The sequence below is a fragment of the Sporobolomyces salmoneus genome, assembly GCF_050403485.1.
Source record: "Sporobolomyces salmoneus JCM6883 DNA, S_salmoneus_JCM6883_v1_ctg15, whole genome shotgun sequence".
NCBI classification, from domain to species: Eukaryota; Fungi; Basidiomycota; class Microbotryomycetes; order Sporidiobolales; family Sporidiobolaceae; genus Sporobolomyces; species Sporobolomyces salmoneus.
Genome location: NW_027481148.1, coordinates 224,769 through 249,957, shown reverse-complemented (window position 1 = coordinate 249,957; position 25,189 = coordinate 224,769). Strand labels below are relative to the sequence as shown.

The window sequence follows — 25,189 nt, the reverse complement described above, 5'->3', positions numbered from 1 at the left end:
GAGAGGAAGAGTTCGCTGACGCGTTGCAGCTGGTTCACTGTCGGAGCTGCTCATTCGATAGAGTCGTTTTTGGTCGGATTCGTGTGGTGGAAGAGGGAGAGAAGGGAAGAGTTCAGTGAATCCCTCTCTCTCTCTCTTACCTCTCACTCGCACTCTGTTGGCGGGTTTTGACCACGCTGAAGAGTTACTAGACCTTCTACACGCTTGAGCGACCGCGACAACAGGCACTCCGAAGCATTCCTCGCTCGAACCCACTCTTCATCAACAACTCTCTTTCCCTCCTCTCTTTCGGGCCAGAATGGATCGTCTACCGTTTGAGCTACTCACACATATCGCCAGTGAGTGGTACTTACCTCCTGACGCGGTCCACTTACTGGGCTGGTCCTCGTGCTGACTCTCCTCTCACTCTCCCTCAGATTGTCTCTCTCTCGAACCTCTACCTCCGCTCCGTCAGACTTCCCTTTCGTACCTCTCCCGAGCGAACAAGACGCTTCTCCTTGCGACTCGACCGATTCTCTACCGCGACCCGGTCTTGTTGAGCGATTGGCGAGCGAGAATTTACGAGAATTCTTTCTCGAAGAACGTCAATCCCTGGTTGTTGACTCGGGCTCGTCAAATTGACAAGCAATGGTGGATGCCGAGAAGTGTATGTGACGCTCAATTCAACTCGGAACTCACGCAAAGAGCGCTGAAAAGGACTGGTCTGGATTCCCAGCTCAATTTCGAATATCCCGAACCATCGGACGCCTGCTGCGATAAATGGTACGGGAGTCCATCCGGCGTTGACTTTGTCTTCTCCTTCGGCGGTCTCCGCGAAATACCCTCGTTTGTTGCTTGCCGTCACGAATTCATCTGGTCCAACCTCACCTCGGTCGAGATTTCCGAGTACGCCCTCGACGACGGCTTCTTGACGGGACAATTCGGCCCAGGGAGAAATTCAAGGAAGATGCTGCAGTCCCTCTCCAATTTCGCCAACCCTTCCGCTGGTTACTATCCGTTCCTCTTCGACGCGATTCACTTCCTCGACGCGGGTCATTTCCTTAGAGATGTTGTGAAGAAGGGAGTTGAGTGGCCATCCAACAACGACGAAGAGGGGCTGGAAGACTGGGAACGACACGAGGGAGGGCAACGCGATGAGGCAGCCTGGGAATGGGCAGAAGCCGGGCCAAACCTAGTTCAAAAAGCCCGATTCGACTACGGAGTTTGGCAACAATACATCAACCTCAAAGCTCTGTGGCAGCTTGACTACGACTCGCTACCAGCTCTGATCCATTCGCGCCCTCCTTCGCCGTTCCGTTCTCATCTCTGACCAATCTCAGTATTTCTTGTATTTCGCCGCTTGACCACTTCCTCATCTTTTACACCACGTCATTCCCTGCCCTTTGCGAACTTGTGATTCGTGGTCCGCTCATCTCGGAAGCGGAAGACGAACTGGATTGGGCAACTGCACGCTTCTCGATTACTCGGTCCGTGACTTCCTCAATCAAGCTTGTCCTGGCTTGATAGTTCACTCACTTTGTCCTTGGTGAAGTGTAGCAAGAAAGGTCATGGGATCGCCTACGACGTGGAGGACGATTCTTCTGCAGTCTTCAAACCGCTCTCGGAGAAGGAAATGCTCGAATACCCTCTCCAGCCCTATCGCAGCCCGGACCTACGAAGTTTGGAAATTTATAGCTAGTCTATATCAGAGAAGATAGAGTGCATTCGCAGCGAAGGATTGAAGGGCGTGGATCGGTTTGTTTGTACTTTCGAATTTTTTTGAATCCATTTCTGTTTTGTTCTTTCTGCCGCAATATGAGTCTTCGGAAGTCGCCTTCTCGCGGTTCGCTCTCCGTACCAGCGTATTTCCGGATGCCTGCAGATCCGTCAAGTGGAGCGCGAGCAGCACCCAGCCGAATCTTGTTTCTCGTTGTTCCCCTTTTCGCCCCTTGGCGTTCTCTCCTCGCGGATTCCCAACTCATAACCGCCGTCAAGCCTTGGACACAATTCAGCCAGACTTTGAGTATGCTTGCTCCCTGATTACTGTAAGGCGAGGCTTGCGGCGAGGGACTGACTTTGCGAGCTTTCTTTCGAGCGAAAAGGGTGTTCTTCCGCGACGATCCATTCAATCCTCTCGCTGTTGCTTCGCATCTCGTCGCTCCGTTCTTATGCTTGGAAATGTTTCTCGTTTTTCTCTGATGTCTTGTCTTCAGAACCTCACCCCTTTCTCAATCGCAACACGTTGCTCGACTCCGTGATCGAGCTTGAACACTTCGGCAATGGCAATCAAGTCGCACGGGGGAAGCTGCGACATGCCCATGTTGATAAAGCTTGCGCTTTCTCTTTCCCTCTCCAGAGAAACTTTTGGTTAGCTCAAATCGCAAGACCGACAAGTTGGCGATTCGAGACTCGAGCACTGACTCGCTGATCCTCCTTGAGCTCGAGGATTCAATCTTGATCTCATCATTCACCGATACCACTGGAGCTCCTCGACGCAATTCGATCACCTTCGACTCTTCCAACGAACCGCTATCGAACCTCCCCCGTCCTCGCCCAAGCTCACCCGGTTTCTCAATCGATTTCCCTCGAGTTCAAGAGCAGCAATCCGCCGACGACCGAAAACTCGCTCCCTCCGTCTTTGGCTATCACGAACATGATCCTCGACTTTCTCCTCCTCAACCGTCAGTATTAGCTAGGCCGTCCCTCTCGCCTGCCCGATCTCGTCCATCCCTCACTCGCCCGAAACCTACCGCGAGTCTCCCTTCGAACGTCTCTCGAGACTCGAATCCACAACGTCTCCTCACTCCCCAGGATCCGGCCCACCTCGAACTCTTCCCTGCTCCTTCTCCGCCTCCTCCCGCCACAATCGTTCCTTCCGCCGTTTCGACGTCGAAACCTTCGATTCTTTCTCACGGTCAACCTCACCCTCATCCTTTCGTCGTCCCTTCCTCCCTTCCACTCTCCCCAGTATCGCCTGAACTATCTCGCGAACCTCAGTTGCCTCTCCCGAGCTCTCCGGTCATCGACAAAGACTCTTCGCAATCGAAGGAAAACCCTCTCTTCCTCGCTCCAAGTTTGTCTCTCACTTCAAAGAGTTCCGATGGTGGCCTCGAAGAAAGTCACACTACGACTGGATTGGGAATTGAGCTGGGAGAGGAAGGAGAGGTGGGACAGATTCTGGAACGATCGAAGGGCGAATCGAAAGAAGCGGTCAGTGGCGGAACGGGAGAAGACGAGTCCGAGCAGGATGAAGCGCCATCTCCTCCTGCGAAGAGACGCAAGGTGCAATTCGTTGAACGTCAAAAGGACCAAGAAAAGTAAATAGAAGAAAGTCAAAATCGAATGTCGGAATTAGCTCGCGTTTGTACCCTCCGTCAAAATCCGTCTTTGGTATTGTAACTCTAGTTGTGTCTGTCTCTGAGGTAGTATCATCCTTCGTTCTCGCTCTGTCTCTCTCGCGCTGATTATCGCAGGAGACAAAGGTGGAATGCTCGGATCCGACGCAATCAAATGAAAGGATTGCAAAGTGACGCGGGAGGAAAACCAAGAGCCGAGAAGACTCGCAGTCAAGGACTCAAGCGATGTAGTAATGAGAGATTGAGACTGGAATTCGGGAGTGTTATTGGTACAATCAAGCGAGAAAGAATCCATTTTGTCTTGTTCTTCAAATTTTCTGTTTCTTATAAGTGCTAGCCGAAGAACCTGAGGGTGGTTCGCGTCTCTTCCTCGAACTCGAGGGACTGTGTCTTCAAGTCATGTGAGCTCTCGCCAGCTCTAGTTTGGAAAGGAAGGGACCAAAGCTCACGAAGCAACGATTTTAACTTTCTCTTCCTCGTCCTCCTCTTCTTTCTTCACAACAATCATTCCGACTCTCTTCATGGTCACTTGCGATATTTCTTGCTTCATCGCATCCGTAACAGGAGGTAGTTTCGACTGTCAAAGTCGTTTCGGAAGATCGGAAATGAAGGGAGAAAGCGATTTCGATCGTTCAGTACCTGATCGTTGCCCGTCTCACCCTCAGTCAACTCTTTGTGAAGCGATGTAACGTCCTTCGTCGTCTCCGTCTCGAGCTTTGTGTAGAATAACGGGGGAACCGGTTGGGAAAGAAGAGTAGAGAGCTTTGTTCGGTCGTTTCTTGTCTTGTTGGATCACGGAGAGGGCGAATTGGAGGATCGAGTTCGTCGAGCGATAGGTCTCTTCATGGAAGATTTGTCGACAGGTTTCGAGATCTACGCGAAAGAGACTCTTGCTTGGACACGTCCAACGTAATCGAAACGAGCGGTGTTCAAGCGAGCTTCTCTTACCTTTGACCATCCTGTTCAAGTTCTCAACCTCTGCGTTCCTCCATCCGTAGACTGCGATGATGGATATCGAGTCGATCAGCATGAGCAAAGACCCTGAATGCGATCGTTTCGAAACTCGACTCACTCGATTGATCAGGATCTCCAACAACCGTGATCGAATTCGAAGCTTTCGACATGTACTCCGAGGTCTCGTATTGCGTAACACTCGTATCTTGGATCTGGCGGGAGTCGGTCAGTTCTGAGACTTCGAGACGATAGAGAGAGGAAGGAAAGTCCGAGCTCACCTCGTCGACTAGAACAGTCTGAATCCTTTCGGCGACGCGAGGGTTCTTCCTGAACAACTCGTGACTATGGAGCGAGTAGGAGAGTTTCGGTGTGAGCCGTGAGAGGAGGGAGAGCTGAGAGATGCTGACCCGTAGATGAGTAGATCGTCGAAATCAACCGCGTTCGTCCTCATCAGTTCGTTCTGGTAAGCTCTGTGAACAGATTCCCGAATCCAGTTCAGTATGGTGCCTTTCGTGCGAGTTCGCTCAAAAAGGACCAATGTTCAACTCGATCGGGAGGGCGACTCACGTCCAAATTTTCGCGATCCATTCCCTCTCCTGACTGTTCACAGTCTCCTCTCGGTCGACTCTGTACGAATCCGGATCCAGTCCTTTACTTTTCACGTGACTGATTCGATCGACGAAACGAGATGGAGTCCATTTCTTGAGAGTCGTTTTCGGAGGGAAGATTCGGGAATTGAGAAAGGATTCGTTTCATCACTGACGCACTGCATGTCACAATCAGCGAGGAGAGGGAGTCAACGTGAGACTTCATGAAGGGAGAGAAGGAGAGGGGGGACTGACGCATCGTCTCGATCGAGAATGGAGAAGTTTGGAGAAAGCGAGACGAGTCGACCGTTACGACGCAGATCTGTCAAATGCGATACTTCATGGAGTTACTCCTTCACGCAGATGAGGGATCCCAGAAGTAACTCACACTGAGCGCAAATACTGTAGACGAGGATATTTGGTATCAGCTTTTTCGTAAACTCGATGAACTGATTTGAATCGTCCTCGACTCACGCATGAAAGGTACTTATAACGAGACTCCCAGTAGTTTCGTCTCCTAACATCTTCTTCAAACGTTCCCTCATTTCGTTCGCAGCTTTGTTCGTGAACGTTACAACCCTATTCGGATCGCGAAGTTGAATCAGTCAAGCTCATTCGGTCCTACCTGCCCCCATTTTTTGGTCCCTCTGCGCCCATATAAGACGGAGAGCTATCGAATGGAAGCTGACGTATACTATCCTCGCCGGACCTCGTCCTTGATCTCGGATCAACCATGCGATTCTCGTCGTCAACGTTTTCGTCTTCCCGCATCCCGGTACGCCCGCAACGAATACTCCACCACGATGAGACGTTGTAACTGCTTCGTCTTGTGCTGTGTTAAGATCCGACTGTGTGAGGGGAGATGGAAGAGATGATGAGTGACGCGGAAAGGGAGCCGTGCGGAAAGAAGGGGAGGGAAGGGAAGAGGACTTACGAGTAAAGAAGAGAGCGGGGGAGATTGGGTAAGGTCGATGACTTCAGCCAGTCTCGAGAGTTTGAGGTGAGCTGTGGAGAGAAGTGAGAAGTGAAAAAGAGCAAGGAGGACGTACTGTGCGAGTTTCTGTTGACTGAAGCCTATCACCGAAAGAGGACACGCCCCGCAGACCAGAGCTAGCCTCTTGTTGAGATAGGAAGAGAAGTGATAACGAATTGCTAGTTGCGAGAGAGGGTCATGAAAGAAAGGGAAGACGAAACAACAAAACGGTGGAAGATGATGAACAGTTCCGGATGATAGAGATCGAGGTCTATAGACAGATGAACGAGAAGAGGGAGAGTCTCGAAGTCGAAATGATGAACAAAGAGCGAGGGTCGAAGTGAGATGAAGGAGGCGGTCTTGCAAAGTCGACGAGCTTTCTTCCTTCGTTTTCTTCGATAGCTGATTCTATTTCTTCGCCTTCTTCGCCGGTCGTTTCGGTGACATAGGAGGTCTTCTCACTGTTCCTCCACTCGTTCCTTCAATCGACGGATCATCGCTACTAATCGTTAAATCTATCTCCTCCCTCCCCTTCCCACTTCCCTCTGCCGATCCGAGTCCCTTCATTTCCTCCAAGAAACTACTTCCCCCCTGTTGAAAACTACTCAATAAATCCCTCTGCGTCGAAGGGTTGAATCGAGGTTTCTCGAGTTTAGGATTCACTAACACGGCATCTCGAATCATACTCGCTCGGGTTTCGACGATTGCTGGTGGACCTTCTTCGGTTGATCGAGTGTGGGAGATAGGTGGGAGAGAGGGGATCGAGGTGGAGGGTTGGCGGGGGGCGAGGTATTTTGGGGGAATGAAAGGTTTGAAATCTGAGGAAGAGGAAGAGGTGGAATTGGGTCGAAGAGGTTTGAACGCTCCTGGAGTCGATGTAGACGTCGAAGCGGAAGCGGAAGCTGCGGGAGCTGGATTCGAGGCAATGGAAGGTTTCTTGAAAACGGAATAATTATGTTGTCCCATCATGCCTCTCGCGGATTGAAACCCTCCTGCTCCTGCCGGCACAGGCTGCGATTGAGGTAAAGGTTGAGAAGAAGAGGCCCAACGACCATTGTTCGAGAATCCTCCTGATCCATTTACTTTACCAGCGACTCCGAAAGACGAGCCAGGGTAGGAACGAGAGTTTGTTACCGAGACGGGTTCAGGGATTGGAGCTTCACCCGCTCTGTATGCCGGTCACAAATACATCAGTCCTCAGAGAAACGATGCAAGGTATCGAGTGAACGTACAGTAATTCGATCCTCCTCTTGGCCTCCTCCTCACTCGGTGCAGGTCTCCCCAAAACTCTCGCCATCTCCTCCCTAGTTTTCTGCGTAATCTTCTGTAACTTGTTGACGAATAGAGTAGGATACGTTTGAGAGACGGTAGTGAGGAAAGGGGAGAGGGATTTCGATTGGAATTGACCTACAAACCACTCAAATGCTCATCGGCTCGTTGCGAAGACAGAGAAAGAGAGGAGGAAGGTATGGGACGGACCAGCAGCCATTCGAGAAACTGAATGGGAGAGGAAACAGAAACTTTGAGCTCGAGTAATCGCGACGTACAATAACCGTCTACTCAATTCAAAACCTCATGAGTTTTCGATGTCTTGTATGTTTTGAAGAAGGCGACAGCTCACCGTTCCTCATCGACCTCATTCGGTTCCGTAGCCCTAAAGAACGGATAAGTCCCATCCTCTACAGCGGGTACAAACACAATTGGGAATTCGAGTCCTTTCGCGGCGTGACAAGTTGAAATAGTTACTTTCTGTGAGAAACGACCTCATTCCGCATCAGTCTCCGAGCAAGGAGATGGATAGCAGAGAGAAGGAGCTCACATCTTGGTTACCGTCAGATTGAGCAGTTTGAGTTTCAGTATCCGTTGCTAACATCGAAGTTGCGAGGAACGTTTCGAGTGGGTTCGTTGTTGATGTCGGTTCAGTGACTCCGGGTACAGATCTGATCGTGAGGAGGAGAACCTTTCTACTCAGTACAGTTCGGTAGCAGGAGTGAGAAGACCTCGAACTCACGAAGCGACCTTTCTTGGTAATTCTTCCTCCCCGAAATCTTCCTCCCATTTAACCTCCCCTGCTGCTGCTCCAATCTTAACCTCCTCCATTTCCGTTCTCAACTCCTCCTGATCCGTCGGGTTCTCCTCCGCCACGAGCGCAGCGTAGTTCTTGAGTTCTTCGACGTTTTCCCACCTTTCGTTCGCGTCCGTGCCTTGATGTTTCTCTAGATAAGCTTTGTAATGCGTTGATTCGAGGATATAATCGATCAATGAAACGACGTCTTCACCCTATCGTTAATTCGAACGTCAGTACTCTTCGAAGCGATTACAATTGAATTTGTAGTGTCGAAGAAAACTGACCTCTCTAGCTCTCTTCCTCCCCTCCTCAATCACCTCCACAAAACCCTTCACCGCTTTCTTCTGAGCCGCTCCTAACGTCACTCCTCCACCTCCCTTGCCGATGCGTTGACACACCTCGAAAGGGGACAATCCGTTCGTTCGTGCGTTCTCAAAGATTGACGATTGGGCTTTTTCTCCGAGGGCTCGTTTCGGGGTGTTTAGGACTCGTTGCAAGGCCGGGGTGTAGGAAGGGTTCGAGAGGAGTTGGAGGTATGAAAGGAGGTCTTTCACTCTAACTCATCCATCTTTCCGTCAGTTTTCCTCCTCACTGGGACTGGGAAAGACGGGAGAGGGATGAGAGAGACTTACTCGGCACGTTCAAAGAATTTGTGACCTCCAACCATTTTACTCGGTACCCCTCCCTTTTGTAGTCCGACTTCAATAGCTCTCGACAAAGCGCCATACCTCAACAAGATCGCGAAATCTTTATAACTGACTAATCCACCTAAATGAGCGACGAGGTGACGGATCGAGGAGGCAATGAAGGTAGCTTCTGATTGGGGATCGGGAGCTGAGTGGAGGACGACGGAGGAACCGGAGGGGTGGGAAGAATGAAGGGATTTGTTGATTCGTTTAGTATCTATTCTCAAATCTCTTTTCTCGTCAGCTTCGGCAGAGGGGAGAAGGGAGAAAAGATGAGAGGAGGAAGTGGACCTTGTCGAACTACGGCGAGTGCAGCGCCGAGAATAGCCCCGGTTGAACGGTAGTTTTGTTCGAGAAAGATTTGTCGACAAGGTTGGAAATCTTTTACCATCTTCTCGAGGTTCTCTACTTCGGCATTCCTCCAGCCATAGACTACGTGATCGTCGGGACAAGAAGTTATCAGCATCAGCGGCAAGCATGCAATGCGATAGGTTCTTGCTCGATGAGACTCACTAGATTGATCAGGATCTCCGACGATCGTGAGTGAATTCGAAGGTGCCGTGATCAGTTTAACGAGATCGTATTGAACTGAATTCGTATCTTGGAACTACGCATCATCAAAAACGTGTCAACTCTCGATTCCTTCGAAGAAAAGCAAGTATTCGAGAGAGTTTTTTTTACCTCGTCAATCAGAACTGATTGAATTCTCGCTACAACTCTTGGATGATTACTGAATAGTTCATGCCTGTGACGACCACGACGAACTTCAGTCAGTATCGAGTCCTGTCGCAGGATACAACTGAGGAAGTCATTCGGAGCTCACCCTTTCAATAATAAATCATCGAAATCCAACGAATTAGCCCTCTCCAGCTCTTTATCATACGCCCTACAACCCTCATCCATCCTTATCAGTTCCCTCCTCTCCTTCTGAGTGGTAGAGAGAAAGAGTGTAGAGAACTTACTCATAAACTCTCGAAATCGCTTCGAATTTCGTTTGATCCCATTTCCCTTCGTGACTCCTCGCCAGCTCATCGGGCGAAATCATTCGAGCTTTACATTTGGAGATGTGATCGAGATAGACTGGGGGTTTGAGATCTTTCTTGAGGGAATCAGGGATGGGAAGTTGAGGGAGAATGCGTTTAATGATTGCCAAACTAGACGTATGTGAGGAATGGGTCAGCAGGACGATCGGAGGAGATGAGAGATGGGAGATGGGAGAAGGAACGAACCAGTCATCTCGATCGGCAATGGTGAAGGTCGAAGAGAGGTTAACTAGTTTCGAATATTTCCTTAAATCTGCACGTCTCGGCCCGATGCCTCAGCTTACATGCCCGTTGTCGTGAAGAACCGAGGAGAGACGAACATCTAACGCAAACACTGTACCCTCCAACATTCGTTAGTTCACCCCTCGAAAGAGAACTAACACAAGAGAGACGAGAGACTTACGAATGAAAAGTGCCCATCACGACTCTCTCCGTTTCATCTTTCCCCAAAATCTTACTCAATCGCACTTTCATTTCGTTCGCAGCTTTATTCGTAAACGTTACTACCCTGCTCTCTCCTCACCCTCTCAGTCAATCAGCTTTCTCTTTTATGTTGAATGACTCTCTCCCTTCTCTCCTCTCTTCTTCCTTCCGCGTAGCCTTCACGCCGAGAAAGAGAAGGGGGAGAGTAAAAGCACTGATTGTGGGGGGAAACGTACACTATCTTCTCCGCTTGTATACCCTCAGTCCTGATCAAACTCGCAACCCTAGTCGTTAAAACTTTCGTTTTCCCACTCCCTGGACCCGCTAATAGTTGGGTCCCACCTTCGAGAGGTGCTTGAACGGCTTCGAGCTGCGAAGGGTTCAGGGAGGAGAGATCGAGTGGAGCGATGGGGAGGGTGGATTGTTTCAAGGGTTTGGAGAGAGAGGGCGTCGCTGGAGCCGCGGGGGCAACGTAGTCGGAGTCGGGGAGGTCATCGGGTGGCTCCATGGTGAGATGAGCGCGGACGAAGTGAAGGTGAGAAGGGAAGAGTTGACGTTGAAGAAATGTTGACGCGATTGTGCAACGCGGCGCGAATATTGTATGTCATCATACCGTGTCTGCTCCCTCGCGCAATGCTTTACAGCAATACTGTAAGGTAGATGTCTGTCTTAGATACTGTATACAGGAGAAACCGAACGAGAAAAAAAACGAATGGAAATGCAGATTTTCATTTCTCGCGCGAAGATTAAGGTTCTCTCGTTCACAGACAAGCACTTGCTGAAATCCCAAGCTATACTGTACTAGGGTATCGTACCGGTTCTCTCGATCTGTATACGTAAGTACCAGGCATGATTGAAGCCTCAAACGAAAGCTTTTTTCAACATTTTTCCCTCCTTCCAAATCCCTCTCCTTCTCTTCCTCCCTCTCTCCTTCCACACACCACCCCAACGAGATAACCGCCGAGTTCGTTGACTAGTAAGATAACCAAGGTTTATTATCCCCAATCCACTGTTCCAACCCTCTCCAGAAATCGGCAACGACACTTTTATCGATGTGACGTTTATGTGGATCAATCTACACTCATGCCCATCCTTCTCGTCAGTATCTCGTCCTCCTGTATCGTTATCTCTTCCCGCGAGAGGAAAAGGAAGAGGAAAGGAGAGAGGACGCACTCGGAGTTCAGAAACGTTCCAAGCCTTGATTTTCGGGTTTAATGGATCTGTACTCCATTGTGGGTAGACTCCTTTCACTACAATCCATCATCCCCATCGAATCCATCAGTCTGCACCCTTCAGAAACACGGAGAGGAGAAATACTGGAAGGGAAGCCCTAGCTTACCGTTGTGAAAGAGTTGTTTAGGTTCTTGCCATTTATACGATTTGAATTGCCATTCTTGTCCCGTCGTCATTACGCACACTACTCGATCCCTACCAACTCATCAATCTCTCATCAGTTAACCTGATCTGATCTCTTTTCGGCTAGCTTTCTCGATGAATCCGCTCGAAAAGGAGAGAGAGAGAGAATGAGAATGAGAGAATGTGGGAGCTCACCAAGCCTCTTGTCCTTTTCCTTGTCCCGCAAGTTTCTCCAAAGCATCTACCGAATCCACCACGAAATACCTCGCCATTCTCGTCTCGACCGCCCCCTTCCCTCCTCCTGCTCCTCCCGTTGCTCGTGCATGATTAACCTGTACTACATCCTCGGCCAAATACCCACTCGACATTCCTTGAGTCGCTAACAGTTTCGCTTGATCAGAAGGAACGAATCGAGAGTCTTGGAGGAAATCTTTCACGTTGTGCATCGTGATTAACGCCGTAGAAGAGGGGGAGATCATGATGATTGGGTTTAATTGCTTCTTTTTCGAGGAGGTGGATTGAATCGGTTTGAGAGCTCCGGGAGTAGAGGAAGAGGAGGGTTTCGAGGAAGAGGAAGTGGAACCGTTCGAGACGGATTGGAGTAGTTCGAGTCGGGGAGAGATTAGAGATCGAACGGAATCAAAGTTCTGTATATCCACGAACGAGCTCGTCAACACGAGACTTGCAGAGCATGATAGAGAGAGGTGAACTTGCGTTATATCTTTCCCCTCTCAACACGGTCTCTCTCGAATGAAATGCCGCTCCTCCTGCGCCTCCTGTTCTATCCACCTTCTGTCCCGTCGTTTCCTTGTCCTTAGTCTCGTTCGGAGCAACGACATGACCGAATTGAGGTCCATCCATGATTAATCCCATTCTTTTAACTTTTTCCTGATCCCCTTTATCCGCTGCGTATCTCGGTTTCTTCGTCGGTGGTTGTTGCTGCTGTAACTTTCCTTCTGCCCCTGGTACTCCTCCTTGTTTCGTTCCAACCTGATCTCCCGTCGCGTCTCTCTTTGTCGCCATCGTTTCTTTCTCTCCATCTACCGTTCCCCCCAACCCCGGTAATACTTTCCTAGTCGCCTCCCTTTCTTCCTCACTCATAGCTCTCACCCTAGTCCCCTCCCCTTCTTCCGCCGGTCCTTTTCCCCCTAAATACGCGATCACCAATCTCCTATCCGTAGCACTAACGAACCCCACTCCTTCCCCTCTCGCATTCTTTACGTATTCCCCAGTCTGTACTTCCCGTTGTTGCCATCCAAACAACAACGTTTGTAAATCGTAAGTAGGTTGAGAAGAAGGGTTCGAATGATCGGGAGAGGGACCGGCGAAGAATCGAGTAGGGAGGAATTTTGGGAATGAGGGAGAGAGGGGGAGGGACGGGAAGGAAATGTGCGTCGAGGAGAGGAGGGACGGTGCGATCGAACCGGTAGAGGAGAGGAGTGAGATCGGGAGCGAGAGGGAGAGGGAATGCCGTAGGATCAGGAGAGGGTCCGGTAGAATCGGGTCGGCCATGAGGAACGAGAGCTGGAGTGTTGGGAGTCGAGTGGGTCGAGTCTGGATAGAGTGAGAGTGAGAGAGAGATGGAGAAGTTGATCGTGGATATCGTGGCTTGATCTTCAACTCTTCACTTCCAACAATCCTCGAGCGCTTTGGACTTGGCTCGGCCAACAGAGTACTTATATACGAGACCGCGATCCGCTTAGCTGGGTTCTGTAGACGAATCCCCTCGAGTTTCACGCTTCTTTCTGATTTCTCTCGCTCTGATGGAACCTCGAACCAACTTCTTAAGGAGGGTAAGAACACAAAAATCAATACACAGACAGAACAGTACACAGAACACTAGACACCCCCTCGCTTCTCCGAAACCCCCTCGATCGATCCAAAACCAATTCGCAAAACTCCCTTTTTCCGCCTCGCTCCTCCTCTCTCTTCCGCTCCACCGACCCCTCTCTCGGTGCTCTACAATTTCGCCTTGACGACTCTCTCGGCCTCCTCCATCCCCACCACCGGTTTCCTCTCCCCCCAAACTTCTTTCTTCTCTCTCTTCTTCTTGTTCTCTCCTCCGTTTTGCGTTCGTAAAGCTTCCAATTTTTCTCTTTCCTGACTCAGGATCCTGTTCCTCACTCACACTCGTCAGCTTCTCCTATCCTCCTCTTCTCTTCGCAGGAGGAAGGAAGAGAGAATGGGGAGGGATACGTACTTTTCTACCCGTAAAGCCTTGTCAAGGTCCCCTCTCACTTTGATCCTCTTGGCTTCCCACAATTTCATAGGATTCAATGATCCATTCGCTAATCCTACCAAATCTTTATCAGATAGAGTGATCGTCACGTCTGGTTTTAGGGGAGGTTTCTCTGAAGGTTTCAATAACCTCAAGATTCCCTTTTTCTGTTTCTCCTTCGCCGCTCCGTCAGTCATCGCCTGGGAGGAAGGGAGGAGGGAAAGGAGAGAAGAGAGAAGAAGGTACCTTCATATCAACGAACCAACGAGCCGTTTCTTGAGGATTGGAATTGGAGGTGATTGAGAAGAGGTAAACGGTTTTCATTGAACGGATCAATTGTTTTTTTGGTGAACTTGGAGAGTTGAGGAGTACTGAAATTAATGCGAAAACCTATTTCCGTCCGGATCCCGCGAGCGAGAGGGAGAATGGGAGAGGAGGGAGAGAGAAAGTTCAGCGTGAAACGAAGACAGGTTTTCTCACGCGAAGGAGAAGGACAACGTACGCGAGAGGAATCAAAGGAGGGATGATAGATTAATGGATCGTTGAGTGCTGCCTACTCGTTCGTCAACAAGCAAGAGGAGAGAGGTCAGTTCGATCGGCGTCCAAGTGGGGCCGGGGAGAGAGGGGAGAGGAAGAGGATGGGACTGACCTTGATGAGTCGATCAGAGAGAGCTTGATTATCTGGACCTGGAGGAGAAGACATGGTCGAAGCGGTGAGAGGTAAGGGAGAGAGAGAGGGATCCGAGAAAGAAACCGGCGAAGTCGAACAGCGTTCAACGCGGAAAATTTGTTGTCTAGCTGTTAGCTCATGAGACTATATCGCATGTATGCTAGCCTGGTCAGATCCGCTTCATATGAGGTGAAAGACCAGCGAATTTCCCGAAATTATGACATCGCACGAAACTCCCTTCTTTGACTCTCTCTCCCTCATTCTTATCGCTTAGACACCATGACTTCGAAGATCTTATACCTTACTCGCCATGCTCAGGTCCGTACTCCTCTGTTGTTCCTCCCCTCTCAGTACTCCTGTCGCTTCGTCCCTGACTCTTCGGTTCGCTGACTCCTCTCATCCACCTTCGACTGTTGTAGGCTGAGCACAACGTAGCAGAAGACTATACGAGTCCGCTCAATCACCTTTCCTTCTCCCTCCCGTCATGGTCCCAAGTTGACTGATTCATCCGCGATTCATTTCGTCATCTCTCTCCCCTCTCCCCTCCTCTCTCTCCTCGTAATTGCTCATCCGCCTGAAATAGTCCACGATGCACCCTTGACGAAACTCGGACGAGAACAATCTGCGAACCTTCGAAAAGATACCCAGAATTCATGGACGAAGGAAGTCGAATTGATCGTTTCTTCCCCTGTGAGTTCCTCCCTCTCTCTCTTAAAGAAAGAATGGGAGTGGGGGAGCTGATGGGCTTTGGGGATGGTGATAGTTGAAAAGACCTATGCAAACTATGAAAATTGGGCAAGTCCGACGATTTTGCTTCTGTTCCCTCCCTTCTCTTTTCGTGTGAAACTGGCTTGCCCCTCAGAAAGCTACAGTAGATGCATTGGACTGACGATACCTGCGCTTCTTCAATAGATACGCTCCCCTTCGTGAGCGCCTCGAATCCTCCGGCCAACCCGTCGTCGTCCTCCCCGAGTTACAAGAAGTAAACGCTCACCCCTGCGACACCGGTTCCGTGCGTCCCCACCTCCTCCCATCTCCCTTCTCTCCTCACTCTCCACTAACCCTATCTCCTCTTCCTAGTCTCGTGAAACGCTCGAATCCGACCCCGAATTTGTCGGCCTTGACTTCTCCCGCCTTTCTTCCGCCCCTAAAGAGCACGATGGGAATGATTGGTGTTCGAAGAAAGGGTTCTGGGCACCTGAGAACGTCGAGGAGAGGGCTAGGTGGGTGAGGAAATGGTTAAGATCTAGAAAAGAGAATAAAATCGTTGTCGTGCGTTTCTTTGTTTCCTTCTCTCTCCTAGCGCCTTATCTAAGTAGATGGCTAATGAGTTGTGTGGATGGGGATTACTGTAGGTCGCTCATGGAGATATTCTGAGATGCCTAACTGAAGGAAGACAGACTGCGACTCCATGGGCTAACGCAGAAGTCAGAGCTTATAGATTCAAGAATGGGGACGAGGATGACGAGGCAGAGTTGGAGATGGTGAAGGAATTGGAGGAGGAGGGAGCGGAGGAACCGACGAGTTCGGAAATGAGGAATTAGAAAGACGGAGAAATAGAGAGATAGAGGTGGGAGGGAATAGAGAAAAGATAGAAGGGGGCCGGTATGAAAAAGCATAAAGTAGGGTTCTCTATCTGTCAGAGTCGTCAAAGTCAGTGCTGAGGACTTCGAGGAAAGCAGCGAAACAGCAGAAAATTCGACGTGAATTTCGAGAGTGCTCGGACCCGATTTGAGCTTTCTGCGAAGCGACTGGAACCTGAGCAGCTACTTGCCGGGAAGGTGACTTGGAGAAGAGACCGTAGAAGAGCAAGCAACAACTTCAGCACGACAATACGAAGCTGGAAATATTAATCAATTTGAAGTGTTCAGGGAAAAGCGTTACCACCATGCAGCTGTTTATCTCGTTCTGCCCCAGAACAGATAAATAGACAACTACCTGAGAACGCGAATGGAGAAGGGGTGCGTCAAAACCAAAACGTATCGTTTCGTCGACAGTTCTTTCAGAGCGGCCTCTGGACCTTTCTCGATGGAGGAAGAGTAGGACTGAGAGAGTGAGCTGGAACTATAAGACACTGGACAGATTCGCATAGTACAAAACTCGGAAGGCTAAAACTCGCGAAGACTCGAGAGTCGTTCACAAAAGTCGTCACTGCGAGATCGCTTCCGCTCGCAGCAACCTCACTTTCGCCGTGTTGACGAGAAGGGGTAAAGTATTGCATAAAGAATTGTAAGGAAAAGCAAACGAGATTCGAATCACAAACTGTTTCCTCAGATTCGGTAGTTCAGTGATCCTTCCGAGGGCTCGGGTAGGGAGGAATATAGTACGATCACCTACTCTCTCTAGTCATCCTTACTCTCTCCTGAGCTCTCCTCTGACCCGTCGCTTTCTTTCCCCTCCTTGTCGTCCTCTGAATCGGTATCCTCCTCCTCTTCGTCTGAGTCGGTGTATTCCGATTGCGTCTTCATCCTCAATCCGTACACATAGCATCCATCATATCCAGTCTTGCAGAGCCCATCGAGCTCATCCACTTTCACTTGAAACCATTTGAGATCTCCGTAATCGAACGATTCGTTGTCAAGATCGATTTCGAGACGGTTGGCGGCGTCGAGTCCGTGTTTCTCGAGGAGGGAAAGGGCGTAGCGTAAAGGCTTTCTACGGTTGTTGGAGTACAGTTCCCCTACGGCTCGGTTGTAGCACTCGACGATTTGAAGCTCGAGATGCCAAATCAGATCCTCCAAGTTACTTTCAACGATGAGACCGGCTGCTTCCGCTTTGTCCACCATGTCGGAGAGTTGATCAATGAAGGTCGAGATTGTCCAACTCCAGGGGATACTCCAATCCTGCATTTTCTCGAGATTATCGATGCGGTTGAGGAGGTCGAAAGGTTGGGGTTCGTCGTCGCTGGTTTGGAGGTATCCTCCTCTGAAGACCGTCTCTGCATCCTCAAAGTCAAATTGAAAGCCTTCTACGATACCGAGATAAGTGAACTTGAGCTCGCGGAGGTGCGGAAGACGCTCGAGGCCAGCCAGAAGAGTATCGAGAGTTGGAGGATCCTGATCCCACCAACCGAGGCTGAGCGAGACGAGGTTGGGTAGATCGAGAAGATAGGTTTGGAGGGTACCGGAAATGAAAGAGTGGTCGAGGTGGAGATGACGGAGGTGTGAGAAACGGGGAAGGAGGTCATCGATGATCTGATCGTGCAGGTCGACATCTGCCCCTTCGAGGTGCAAGGAAAGGAGGTTCGTGTCGAGCGCATCGAAGAGAGGAAGAACAGAGTAGTCGTTGAAAATTTGGAGGTGAACAGAAGAGATGGATGCGTTCGGAAAGAATCGAAAAAGTCTGGAGGGTTGGGGTATAGGGAACGTGAAGCGATCGGAGGCAGATTGAGTACTTATTTGTAGCACTTGAAGAGCTGGTTTCCATTCGAAATTCTCCTCCTCCTCCTCGGACGAAACTGAGCATACTTTGATGAGACGAAGAGTTGGAATGCGACTCATGCCGTCGACAATCGAGCAATTGAGCGGAACGTTCGGGAGCCGACAGACACGAAGGGAGGGAAAGAGTGCTGGTTCTTTCAAGACCGGGGGGACACTGGCTTCGTTGAGGTTGTCGAGGGTCATTTCGAAGAGATTCGGCAAATGGCGCAACAATTCTTCGACGTTGAATTCAGGTTCCACGTGACGCCACCACCTCCAGCCAAATTTCTTGACGTATCGACCCTTGTCTGGTCGGAAGTCGAAAGCATCGAGGAGTTGAGGGAATTTCGTCGACGCGTCGAAGGCAATTGCCTGATGGATGGCTCGTTCCTGCGAGAGAAGGAGGTATTTCGATATCGCAAGAGTGGTAAGCTCCGAATCCAAAGCGGCGAGTTCAAGGACGTAATCGAGGAGTTCCTTGGGCAAACGAGAGAGGTGATCCATTCCGTTCTGTCGTCTAATAAGAAGTGAGGTTAGTCGCACGAATGAAGAGGAGAGGGGCCGGAAGAGAACGAGTATCTACCGACTGGTTGAGAAGCAGGCCAAGATGAGGGAAGACGGGAAGCATAGGAAGCAAGAGAACAGAGGGTCGAGCGAGTTTCCGCAGAAGCGATCCGAGCGGTCCGCGGAGCAGCTCAACGACGACGACAACGACCGTTGACTTGACGATCGACGCACTTTGTGGCTGAAATGTTTCTCACCGGGGAACCAAAACGATGCAGACTTTGAATTCGCAGAGGCGCAATCTTCAGATGCGAGTCGTACCTTGTCGAAGGTGCCCCGTAACCTTAACGATCCCAGTCAGATGAGCTCTAACCATCTGCTGAAGACAGTGAGGGAGAGACACGACGACTTGAAAGTGGAGGGAAAGATTTACACGACAAGCAAACGAGAATTCAGATCGCAAACTGTTTGCGCAGGCGGTTCAGCAGACAGTCAAAGGAGTGCCGAGAGGGTGGAAAAGATGACTCACATTTCTAATCGACCGTTTTACTGGTCCACCTTGCTTTCTCACAAACTCGACTCCGACTCATCACGCTCTTCTTCTTCCTCTTCCTCTTCCTCTTGCCCTGACTCTGTCTTCATCCTTAATCCGTAGATTCGGACACGATCGTCTCCTTTACCCTGACCACTTCCGGGGATTTCAGTTTCATCTTCGAACCATTCGAGATCGGCGATGTCGAATTCCTCTGCGAGATCGATTCTGAGTCGGTCGACATCGAGTCCGTGTCGTTGAGCGAGGGACAGAGCGGATCCCAACGGATCAAGGAGACCATAGAAGTAAAGATCGCCGACCGCTCGATTGTAGAGTTCAACGATTTGAAGACGGAAAACTCGGAGGAGTTCCGAAAGATTGCTACGAACCGCGAGACCGGCGGCTCGGGCTTTCTCCTCCAGTTCCATCACTTGCGGTAAGATGTCCACAGTCGTTTGATGCCAAGGCAGGCGCCAATCACCCATGTGACAAAGTTCCGTAGCTCCGTTGAGGAGGGAAAAATGTACGGCATAATAAGATCCCGCCTTGAACTCCTCCTCCGCCTCCGCCCTCACGAAGTCAAAGAATTGACCAGCTCTGATGCCGAGGTACTCGAGGGTGAGGGTACGCAGTAGCGGAAGTCGAGCCAATCCTCCGCAGAGCTCGTCGAGGTTCGGAGGTGCTCGGTGATAGGCGATACCGAGAGTGGAGAGGTTGGAAAGTTGAAGCAGAGATTCCTGAAGGTTTTCGGAAACGAAGGGGGGGTCGAGGTGAAGATCTTGAAGGTTTGGAAATCGGGGAAGGAGATGGTCGATCGAGTCGCGAAGCCTGTCATAGTCGCAGCTTCTGAGTTGGAGAGAACGAAGACTTGGACCGAGATCCTCCAAGAACGGGAGAACGGAATCGTCGATGACCGAGGGGATAGATGCCGAAGGGAAGCAGTGAAGCAAGTTCGATAGACCCGGGACGCGGAAGTGGATCTGGGATCGAAGGGCAACTTGAAGGATTTGACGAGCTGGCATCCAGGTGTTCTTGTCCTTGCCACCGTTAAGCAAGGAAACTTCGACGAAACGGAGAGTTGGAATTCGGCTGAGACAGTCGACCATCAAGGCATCAAGCGAAGTGTCCGGAAAGCGACAGATGCGAAGAGAAGGTAACATTCGGGGTTGCCGCAGGAACTGAAGGGTGTCGGCTCCTTCGAGTCCGTTGAATTCCATCTCGACGAGATTCGGTAGATGGCGCAAGAATTCTTCGCCGTCCATCTTAGGTTCCATATGCCACGCTCCAACAAGTCTCTTGACGTGCCGACCCTTGTCTGGTCGAAGGACGAAAGTGCAGACGAGTCGAGACAATATCTGTGCCGAGTCGAGGATGATTGTCTGATAGATCGATCGTTCTTGCGAGAGCAGGAGTGTTTTCGATATCGCACGAGTCGTAAGCCTGAATCCCCTCCTGAAATCCGAATTTGCGACTTCGAAGATAGCATCGAGGAGTTCGACGGGTAAACGAGAGAGGTGATCTATTCCGATCTACAGGAGGACAAGCGAGGTCAGCTCAGCCGGTCCACGGACTGCACGCGCTTCAGCACAGGCTTTAACTTACCCTAAGCAATGAGATCGTGCCCTGTAGAGCTTCCGGTCGTCCTTCGAAATACGCTTGTTTGATCTAAGAGATGAAGACGAGTGGAGAGTCAGATGAGCGACTGTAGCGAGAGGGACAGCTCTCACAGCTTTCAGAACTCACCAAGGAAGTCACTGAGGTGCAGTACTTATCCGATCGAGCGGTTCCGGCGGAATTGAAGGTGAACGTTGAAAGTCGAAAGAAGTTTCCGCAAACTCGAACCTCAGAGGTTCGCTCGCTGCTTCAGCGACAGCGCGAATAAGGCGAGAAGTACTATGATGTACTATGCGAGCTAGCTGTCATCGGATGAGACAGCTCTCATAATTTTGGTCGAGAAAGCGGAGTCAATCGATGCTCTCTCTCGCTCTCTCTCTTCACCTTGCTGAACGTGTCCTCGCTCCTACATAATCTTTTAGCATTACCCTCGTCGTACGAGCATGCTTGTTAATGCAAAATCCATTGCTACTCCGACCCATCCTTCTCGTTCCGTCCGTCTCATCTCGCATTAAACAATCCCAACAAAGCTCCAGCATTTCCACTCTTTCCACTTCCTGCTCCTCCATTCCTCGTCGTTCCAGTCGTCGAAGGTTTCGATGTTGAACCTAGAGGCGGGAAGTCTGCAAAGGAAGGAACGACTTGAGCTTGAGGAGGAACTGTCGTAGTTTGAACGGGAGGAGGGCGAGTTGGATTAGGTAGGGGAGCAGGTGCGTGATTGAATTGGGTAGAAGGTTGAAGGAAGGGAATTTGTGGAGGAGCGGGAGGTAAAGAGTGGTGAATCGGTCGAGGAGGGTGCTGCAAGATCTGCTGTGCCGGTGATGGAGGCAGGAAACCTTGTGCGGGATAAGCTTGATGGAATTGAGGCTGATCGGGATGAACCACGGGAGAGGGGAAGGTTCCAGGAGGAGGAGGCAAATAGTAATGAGGTTGCATTCCGCTGAACTGTTGCTGACTCGGCGCTGAGACGTGATTGATCGAAAGAGGTGGTTGCTGAGGAGGGACGGGGAGAGGAGGATGAACGTGCGTGGGGGAAGGAAGGACTGGCGGCGCAGGATGAGATTCGACTCGAGTCGGTGTCGGGTCTTGACCTAGCTGTCGAGCTCGATGTTCCCTCAATAATTCGAGCGGGTCTTTCGCTCGGGGTTCTGATTCTGGTGAGGCGACTGTCGGAAGATTCGTCGGAGCTCGTTCTCCTCCGTTTCCGTTGAGAATTGACAAGAGACTGAGACCTCCTCCTCCGTTTTGTCGAGGCGGTTCGGGAACCACTTGAGGTAAAATTGGAGGAAGTCCATTCGGCGAGATAGGCGATAGAGAAGTCGGTTGAGGTTCGTACCGTCTTTCTTCGACAGGAAGAGGAGGAGGAACGATTTCTGGTGATTGAGGAGTTTCGAGCGGGTAAAGTTGATTCCTCCTCAAAACTCTCGGAGGCCAGACTTCATCATCTTCGTCCGGTCCATACGGGATCCCATTCTTGCCGAGTTCTGACTCTCGAACTGCTCCTGGTGGCTGCGAATTCTCCCTCGTGGTCCATCCATTCGAACCTTGATAACTGTCCCTCATCGAGGTCGGAGTTGGAGGGGTATCCAAGTCGTCTCCCGAAGGTTGAGGAGGAGTAGGTCGAGTCGCGACGCTTAGTAAAGCTCGTAGCAATGCGTTGTGCTTCTCTTTCCGTTCGGTATCGTTTCGATCCGGTTTCAGATGGGCCGGTAGAGGTTGACCAAACTCCCTCGCTTCGGGAGGAGCTTGAGAGTTGGAGAAGAGGATCGCGTGAGGTTGCTGAGAAGGGGAAGGGTGCTGAGGAGTCGAGTCTTGAGGAGTCGTGGGAGAATCGCAAGAAAGGTTGACGTCGTTCAGGAGATGAAGGAGGGAGCGACTTTCAGTCGACCGTGTTGGAGGTTCCGAGTATTGTTGTTGGTATTGCTGAGGAGCAACGGGAGGAGGAGGAGGCGGCGGAGAAGGAACAGCTCCAGAAAGGAGTTCGAGTAATTTCGTTTGTTGGTTCATAGCGTTCTGAGGTTTCGGTTGCAGGAAGGAAGATTGACGCTCGTATGCAATAAGAGGAGGAGTCGAAGCGACTTCGAAGGATTGAGATCTCGAGGGAGGTGAAAGGGGAAGAGGATTTGAAGATGTAGGCGGGGAGCCGAAGAAGAGTGCCGTCAAGGCTTCGGTACCTTGTTGTGTCGTTTCAAAAGAGACTGGTTCGTTCTGAGGCGGAGGGGGGAGGTTAAGGAAATCGTCGTTCTCGTCTTCCGTCGAATCTGCTTCTGCTGAAGTCGAATCACCGAGTTCGATTTCGGATGGAAGATGATATGTCGGATCGTCGTGGAGGTCGTCCCCGTCGAAAGGAGGAGACGAAGGCAGTGGAAGGGCTTCATTCGAGAGAGGTGAGAGCTCGTTGACAGGGCGGATAGGGAGGTTCTTAGGTTTATGATGATCGATCCAGAGTTTCAGATGTCTGCAATCGCGTGAGGGATTAGCTCACGATCAGCTTGTCCTGATCAGGGAGGTAAACTCACGAAATGAAAGGCGTAACCATGTAAAACTTTGCTTGTCTCCCTTCGAGTTGAGCCTTTGTCCGTGTCGTTCTTCCTTTCTTGTCTTTACCCCATGTCGGTAGATCGTTCAACTTGAACCATTCGATTTTCTGTCGTGTGACGACTGCTCAGTCTCAGGTTCGGATTCGAGAAGTGTTGAAGTCGACTCACGGAGATTTCTTTCCTCGTTCTCGTTTCAAACACAGTATCTTCCCTCACTCCCGGAATGAAGTACAGTCTAATCTTCTGCTCCTTAATGACGAGTTCGACGTAATAAGGGATTCGTTCTGATCCTTCGTCTTCGACGTGACCTGGCTGAAACTGTGAGGGGTGAAAGTATTCCGTCATATCGAATCCAGTCTCTTCCAGTACCTGAGAGCGATCGTATCAGTAGTGAGTTGGGATCGGGAGCGGGAGAGATAATCTCACCTCGCGAACTGCACACATCGCTTCGGGTTCCTCCTTGTTGATTTTCCCTCTCGGGAACGACCAAGACGATCCTTTCGTCCATCCTTTCACCAGCAGAACCTATCAAGGTGATTTCCGATCAGTGTTTCGTCTCGATTGCGACAGAACAGAGGGGAATTTCTCTCACCTTGTCCCAATATTCTGAAATGATAATCGCTCCACAGACCGGTACTCGCTCCTTGTAAGCCATGAATGAATTCCAGATCTTGTTGTGATTCGGTAAGAGCTGTCACACGGATCGCTTAGCACGAAATGGATCAAGGATTCAAGAATTGAGTAACTCACATCGTGAAGAAGAGGACAAGACCGGAACATCAAAAGGGAGAACGCCTTGAGTCCGTAGGAAGGTAACAACCCTGGGTTCAATGCGGCAGGTCGAATGAAGTCCTCATAGTACCAGTGTCTGCGAAAGTCGAGAGAAGAGAGTCAGTCGATGAAACTATGAACGGCTTCTCGGCTGCTAGCCTGTTTGATCGGAGACCTGTCCTCCTTCTACTGCGCTTGGCCCCGCGACTACCTCCAACCCATTCGAGCCGCGAGTTCCGCTGCTCACCCCCACCACCTTGCCGGTCGCTGCTCTCCCTTCCCGGCTTATCCCATGCCAGAACATCTCGCAAAGCACATAGCGTGCGTACCTCGCATCAAGGGCCGTTATAAAATGAAGAGACGAATCTCATCAAAACAAGGGAAGGAGAGAGGGAACAGAGACTCACGCTTGTTCGATCTGGAAGCAAACCCTATCCATACTCTCTAGCTCCTCTGCCGGTAGATTGACAATGAATCGAGCGCTCAAGTCCTCGAGTGAGTGTTCGAGAGTGAGGTTGTGGAACGAGGACTGATGAAGCGAGGCTGAAGGTTGAGCCCGCGGTGGGTCATTTGGTGTTGCTGTATAGTATGCTGACATCTTGCTAGCTCGGCGTGAATGTCGGAAGATGTTGTTGGATGAGAGGAAAGAGTCGTGTCGACTTTCCCGTCTCCATCCTCTCGACCGTTCACTCGCTTCGGCTTACTCGTTTGTTCATACGTCGACCAGATCGGCTTGGTGTCTCCGGCTCGCGCGCGCGCAATAGGTTCACTCGCATTGCCCTTATAACTTGAAGTCTCGACGAGTCTCCTCGGGTCGAAGTTGTCAGGATCCGATAGGTCTCACTCTGCTTGAAGCTCAAGATACTGTAAGGTCATCGTGGCGCGAGGCACCGCCATGGCAGATTCTGATCAGATTCAGTGGGTGAGTACTTTGAGTTCCGACCTATTTGTTGATTCGCTCACTTTCTCCTGAAGCCGTTCGTCTCCCGGTAGTCTCTCATGGCTTCATCTCAGTTCATCTTTTGTCACAACCACTTCGGATCGGGTTCATCTCCACATGCGCTAGTAGCGAGCTCGGCGGCCCGGTCTCACGCAGTTTTTCCCTCCTTGCGATGTCCCGAAGGTAGACCTTGACGGAAGTTCCACCAACCCTAGCTCGTGCAAGGGTTTCCACTGACCTCGACGTTGCAATTAGAGATCATTCAAGGAGTAGTCCGCCGTCGATGTCACTCAGAATCGCCTCAATTCACTCCATTTTCTCCCTGCGCGATACCCTTTTCGCAGCTTTCGGCACATTCTGCCACGCATACATTTGCCTCTCACTGTCGTCCCTTCTCTCGCAACGGAACGAGCTGCAGAATTCCACCTGCTCCTTCGTCCTGGAAGCGTTTAGCGAGGAATTTTACCGTTTCAAAACTCTTTTCGTTCTTTATCAGATAGGCCGATTTCCCTCGCCTTCCGTCGACAAGTCTCGCTATGTTGGTGTTCTGGGGACC

At 50.6% G+C, this 25,189-nt stretch overlaps 8 protein-coding genes across 8 annotated transcripts; 2 read left to right on the top strand and 6 right to left on the bottom strand.

Moving 5' to 3' along the window:
- Nucleotides 1–298: 298 nt before the first annotated feature.
- Nucleotides 299–3,300, top strand: JCM6883_001399 (uncharacterized protein; the record flags this gene model as incomplete). The annotated part of the gene is made up of 3 exons (XM_076631252.1): nucleotides 299–338; nucleotides 417–1,233; nucleotides 2,352–3,300. 3 exons carry the CDS (start codon nucleotides 299–301, stop codon nucleotides 3,298–3,300), a joined length of 1,806 nt encoding a protein of 601 aa, XP_076488831.1.
- A 696-nt stretch (nucleotides 3,301–3,996) lies between these two features.
- On the bottom strand, nucleotides 3,997–5,421 carry JCM6883_001398 (uncharacterized protein; the record flags this gene model as incomplete). Its single annotated transcript, XM_076631251.1, has 9 exons — nucleotides 3,997–4,208; nucleotides 4,284–4,334; nucleotides 4,408–4,501; nucleotides 4,568–4,631; nucleotides 4,697–4,759; nucleotides 4,857–4,955; nucleotides 5,132–5,198; nucleotides 5,265–5,278; nucleotides 5,351–5,421. 9 exons carry the CDS (start codon nucleotides 5,419–5,421, stop codon nucleotides 3,997–3,999), a joined length of 735 nt encoding a protein of 244 aa, XP_076488830.1.
- Nucleotides 5,422–6,257: 836 nt separating this feature from the next.
- JCM6883_001397 (ATP-dependent helicase) lies at nucleotides 6,258–10,577 on the bottom strand (the record flags this gene model as incomplete). The annotated part of the gene is made up of 17 exons (XM_076631250.1): nucleotides 6,258–7,017; nucleotides 7,082–7,256; nucleotides 7,329–7,405; nucleotides 7,471–7,598; nucleotides 7,669–7,789; nucleotides 7,861–8,129; nucleotides 8,202–8,472; nucleotides 8,550–8,820; nucleotides 8,895–9,035; nucleotides 9,117–9,210; nucleotides 9,285–9,348; nucleotides 9,427–9,489; nucleotides 9,566–9,757; nucleotides 9,833–9,899; nucleotides 9,967–9,980; nucleotides 10,050–10,154; nucleotides 10,306–10,577. The coding sequence occupies 17 exons, from the start codon at nucleotides 10,575–10,577 to the stop codon at nucleotides 6,258–6,260; spliced, it is 3,084 nt and encodes a 1,027-aa protein (XP_076488829.1).
- A 465-nt stretch (nucleotides 10,578–11,042) lies between these two features.
- On the bottom strand, nucleotides 11,043–12,937 carry CDC73 (Cdc73p; the record flags this gene model as incomplete). The annotated part of the gene is made up of 5 exons (XM_076631249.1): nucleotides 11,043–11,144; nucleotides 11,243–11,319; nucleotides 11,409–11,497; nucleotides 11,621–12,072; nucleotides 12,140–12,937. The coding sequence occupies 5 exons, from the start codon at nucleotides 12,935–12,937 to the stop codon at nucleotides 11,043–11,045; spliced, it is 1,518 nt and encodes a 505-aa protein (XP_076488828.1).
- Nucleotides 12,938–13,384: 447 nt separating this feature from the next.
- On the bottom strand, nucleotides 13,385–14,346 carry JCM6883_001395 (SCP2 sterol-binding domain-containing protein; the record flags this gene model as incomplete). Its single annotated transcript, XM_076631248.1, has 5 exons — nucleotides 13,385–13,538; nucleotides 13,626–13,843; nucleotides 13,890–14,033; nucleotides 14,146–14,196; nucleotides 14,293–14,346. 5 exons carry the CDS (start codon nucleotides 14,344–14,346, stop codon nucleotides 13,385–13,387), a joined length of 621 nt encoding a protein of 206 aa, XP_076488827.1.
- Nucleotides 14,347–14,592: 246 nt separating this feature from the next.
- Nucleotides 14,593–15,857, top strand: JCM6883_001394 (histidine phosphatase family protein; the record flags this gene model as incomplete). The annotated part of the gene is made up of 7 exons (XM_076631247.1): nucleotides 14,593–14,631; nucleotides 14,733–14,763; nucleotides 14,897–15,003; nucleotides 15,077–15,108; nucleotides 15,226–15,325; nucleotides 15,394–15,585; nucleotides 15,669–15,857. The coding sequence occupies 7 exons, from the start codon at nucleotides 14,593–14,595 to the stop codon at nucleotides 15,855–15,857; spliced, it is 690 nt and encodes a 229-aa protein (XP_076488826.1).
- Nucleotides 15,858–16,655: 798 nt separating this feature from the next.
- JCM6883_001393 (uncharacterized protein) lies at nucleotides 16,656–18,236 on the bottom strand (the record flags this gene model as incomplete). The annotated part of the gene is made up of 1 exon (XM_076631246.1): nucleotides 16,656–18,236. The coding sequence occupies one exon, from the start codon at nucleotides 18,234–18,236 to the stop codon at nucleotides 16,656–16,658; it is 1,581 nt and encodes a 526-aa protein (XP_076488825.1).
- Nucleotides 18,237–18,803: 567 nt separating this feature from the next.
- Nucleotides 18,804–24,291, bottom strand: JCM6883_001392 (uncharacterized protein; the record flags this gene model as incomplete). The annotated part of the gene is made up of 10 exons (XM_076631245.1): nucleotides 18,804–20,297; nucleotides 20,371–20,433; nucleotides 20,512–20,626; nucleotides 20,900–22,840; nucleotides 22,902–23,029; nucleotides 23,091–23,291; nucleotides 23,349–23,447; nucleotides 23,515–23,613; nucleotides 23,673–23,790; nucleotides 24,101–24,291. 10 exons carry the CDS (start codon nucleotides 24,289–24,291, stop codon nucleotides 18,804–18,806), a joined length of 4,449 nt encoding a protein of 1,482 aa, XP_076488824.1.
- Nucleotides 24,292–25,189: the final 898 nt, after the last annotated feature.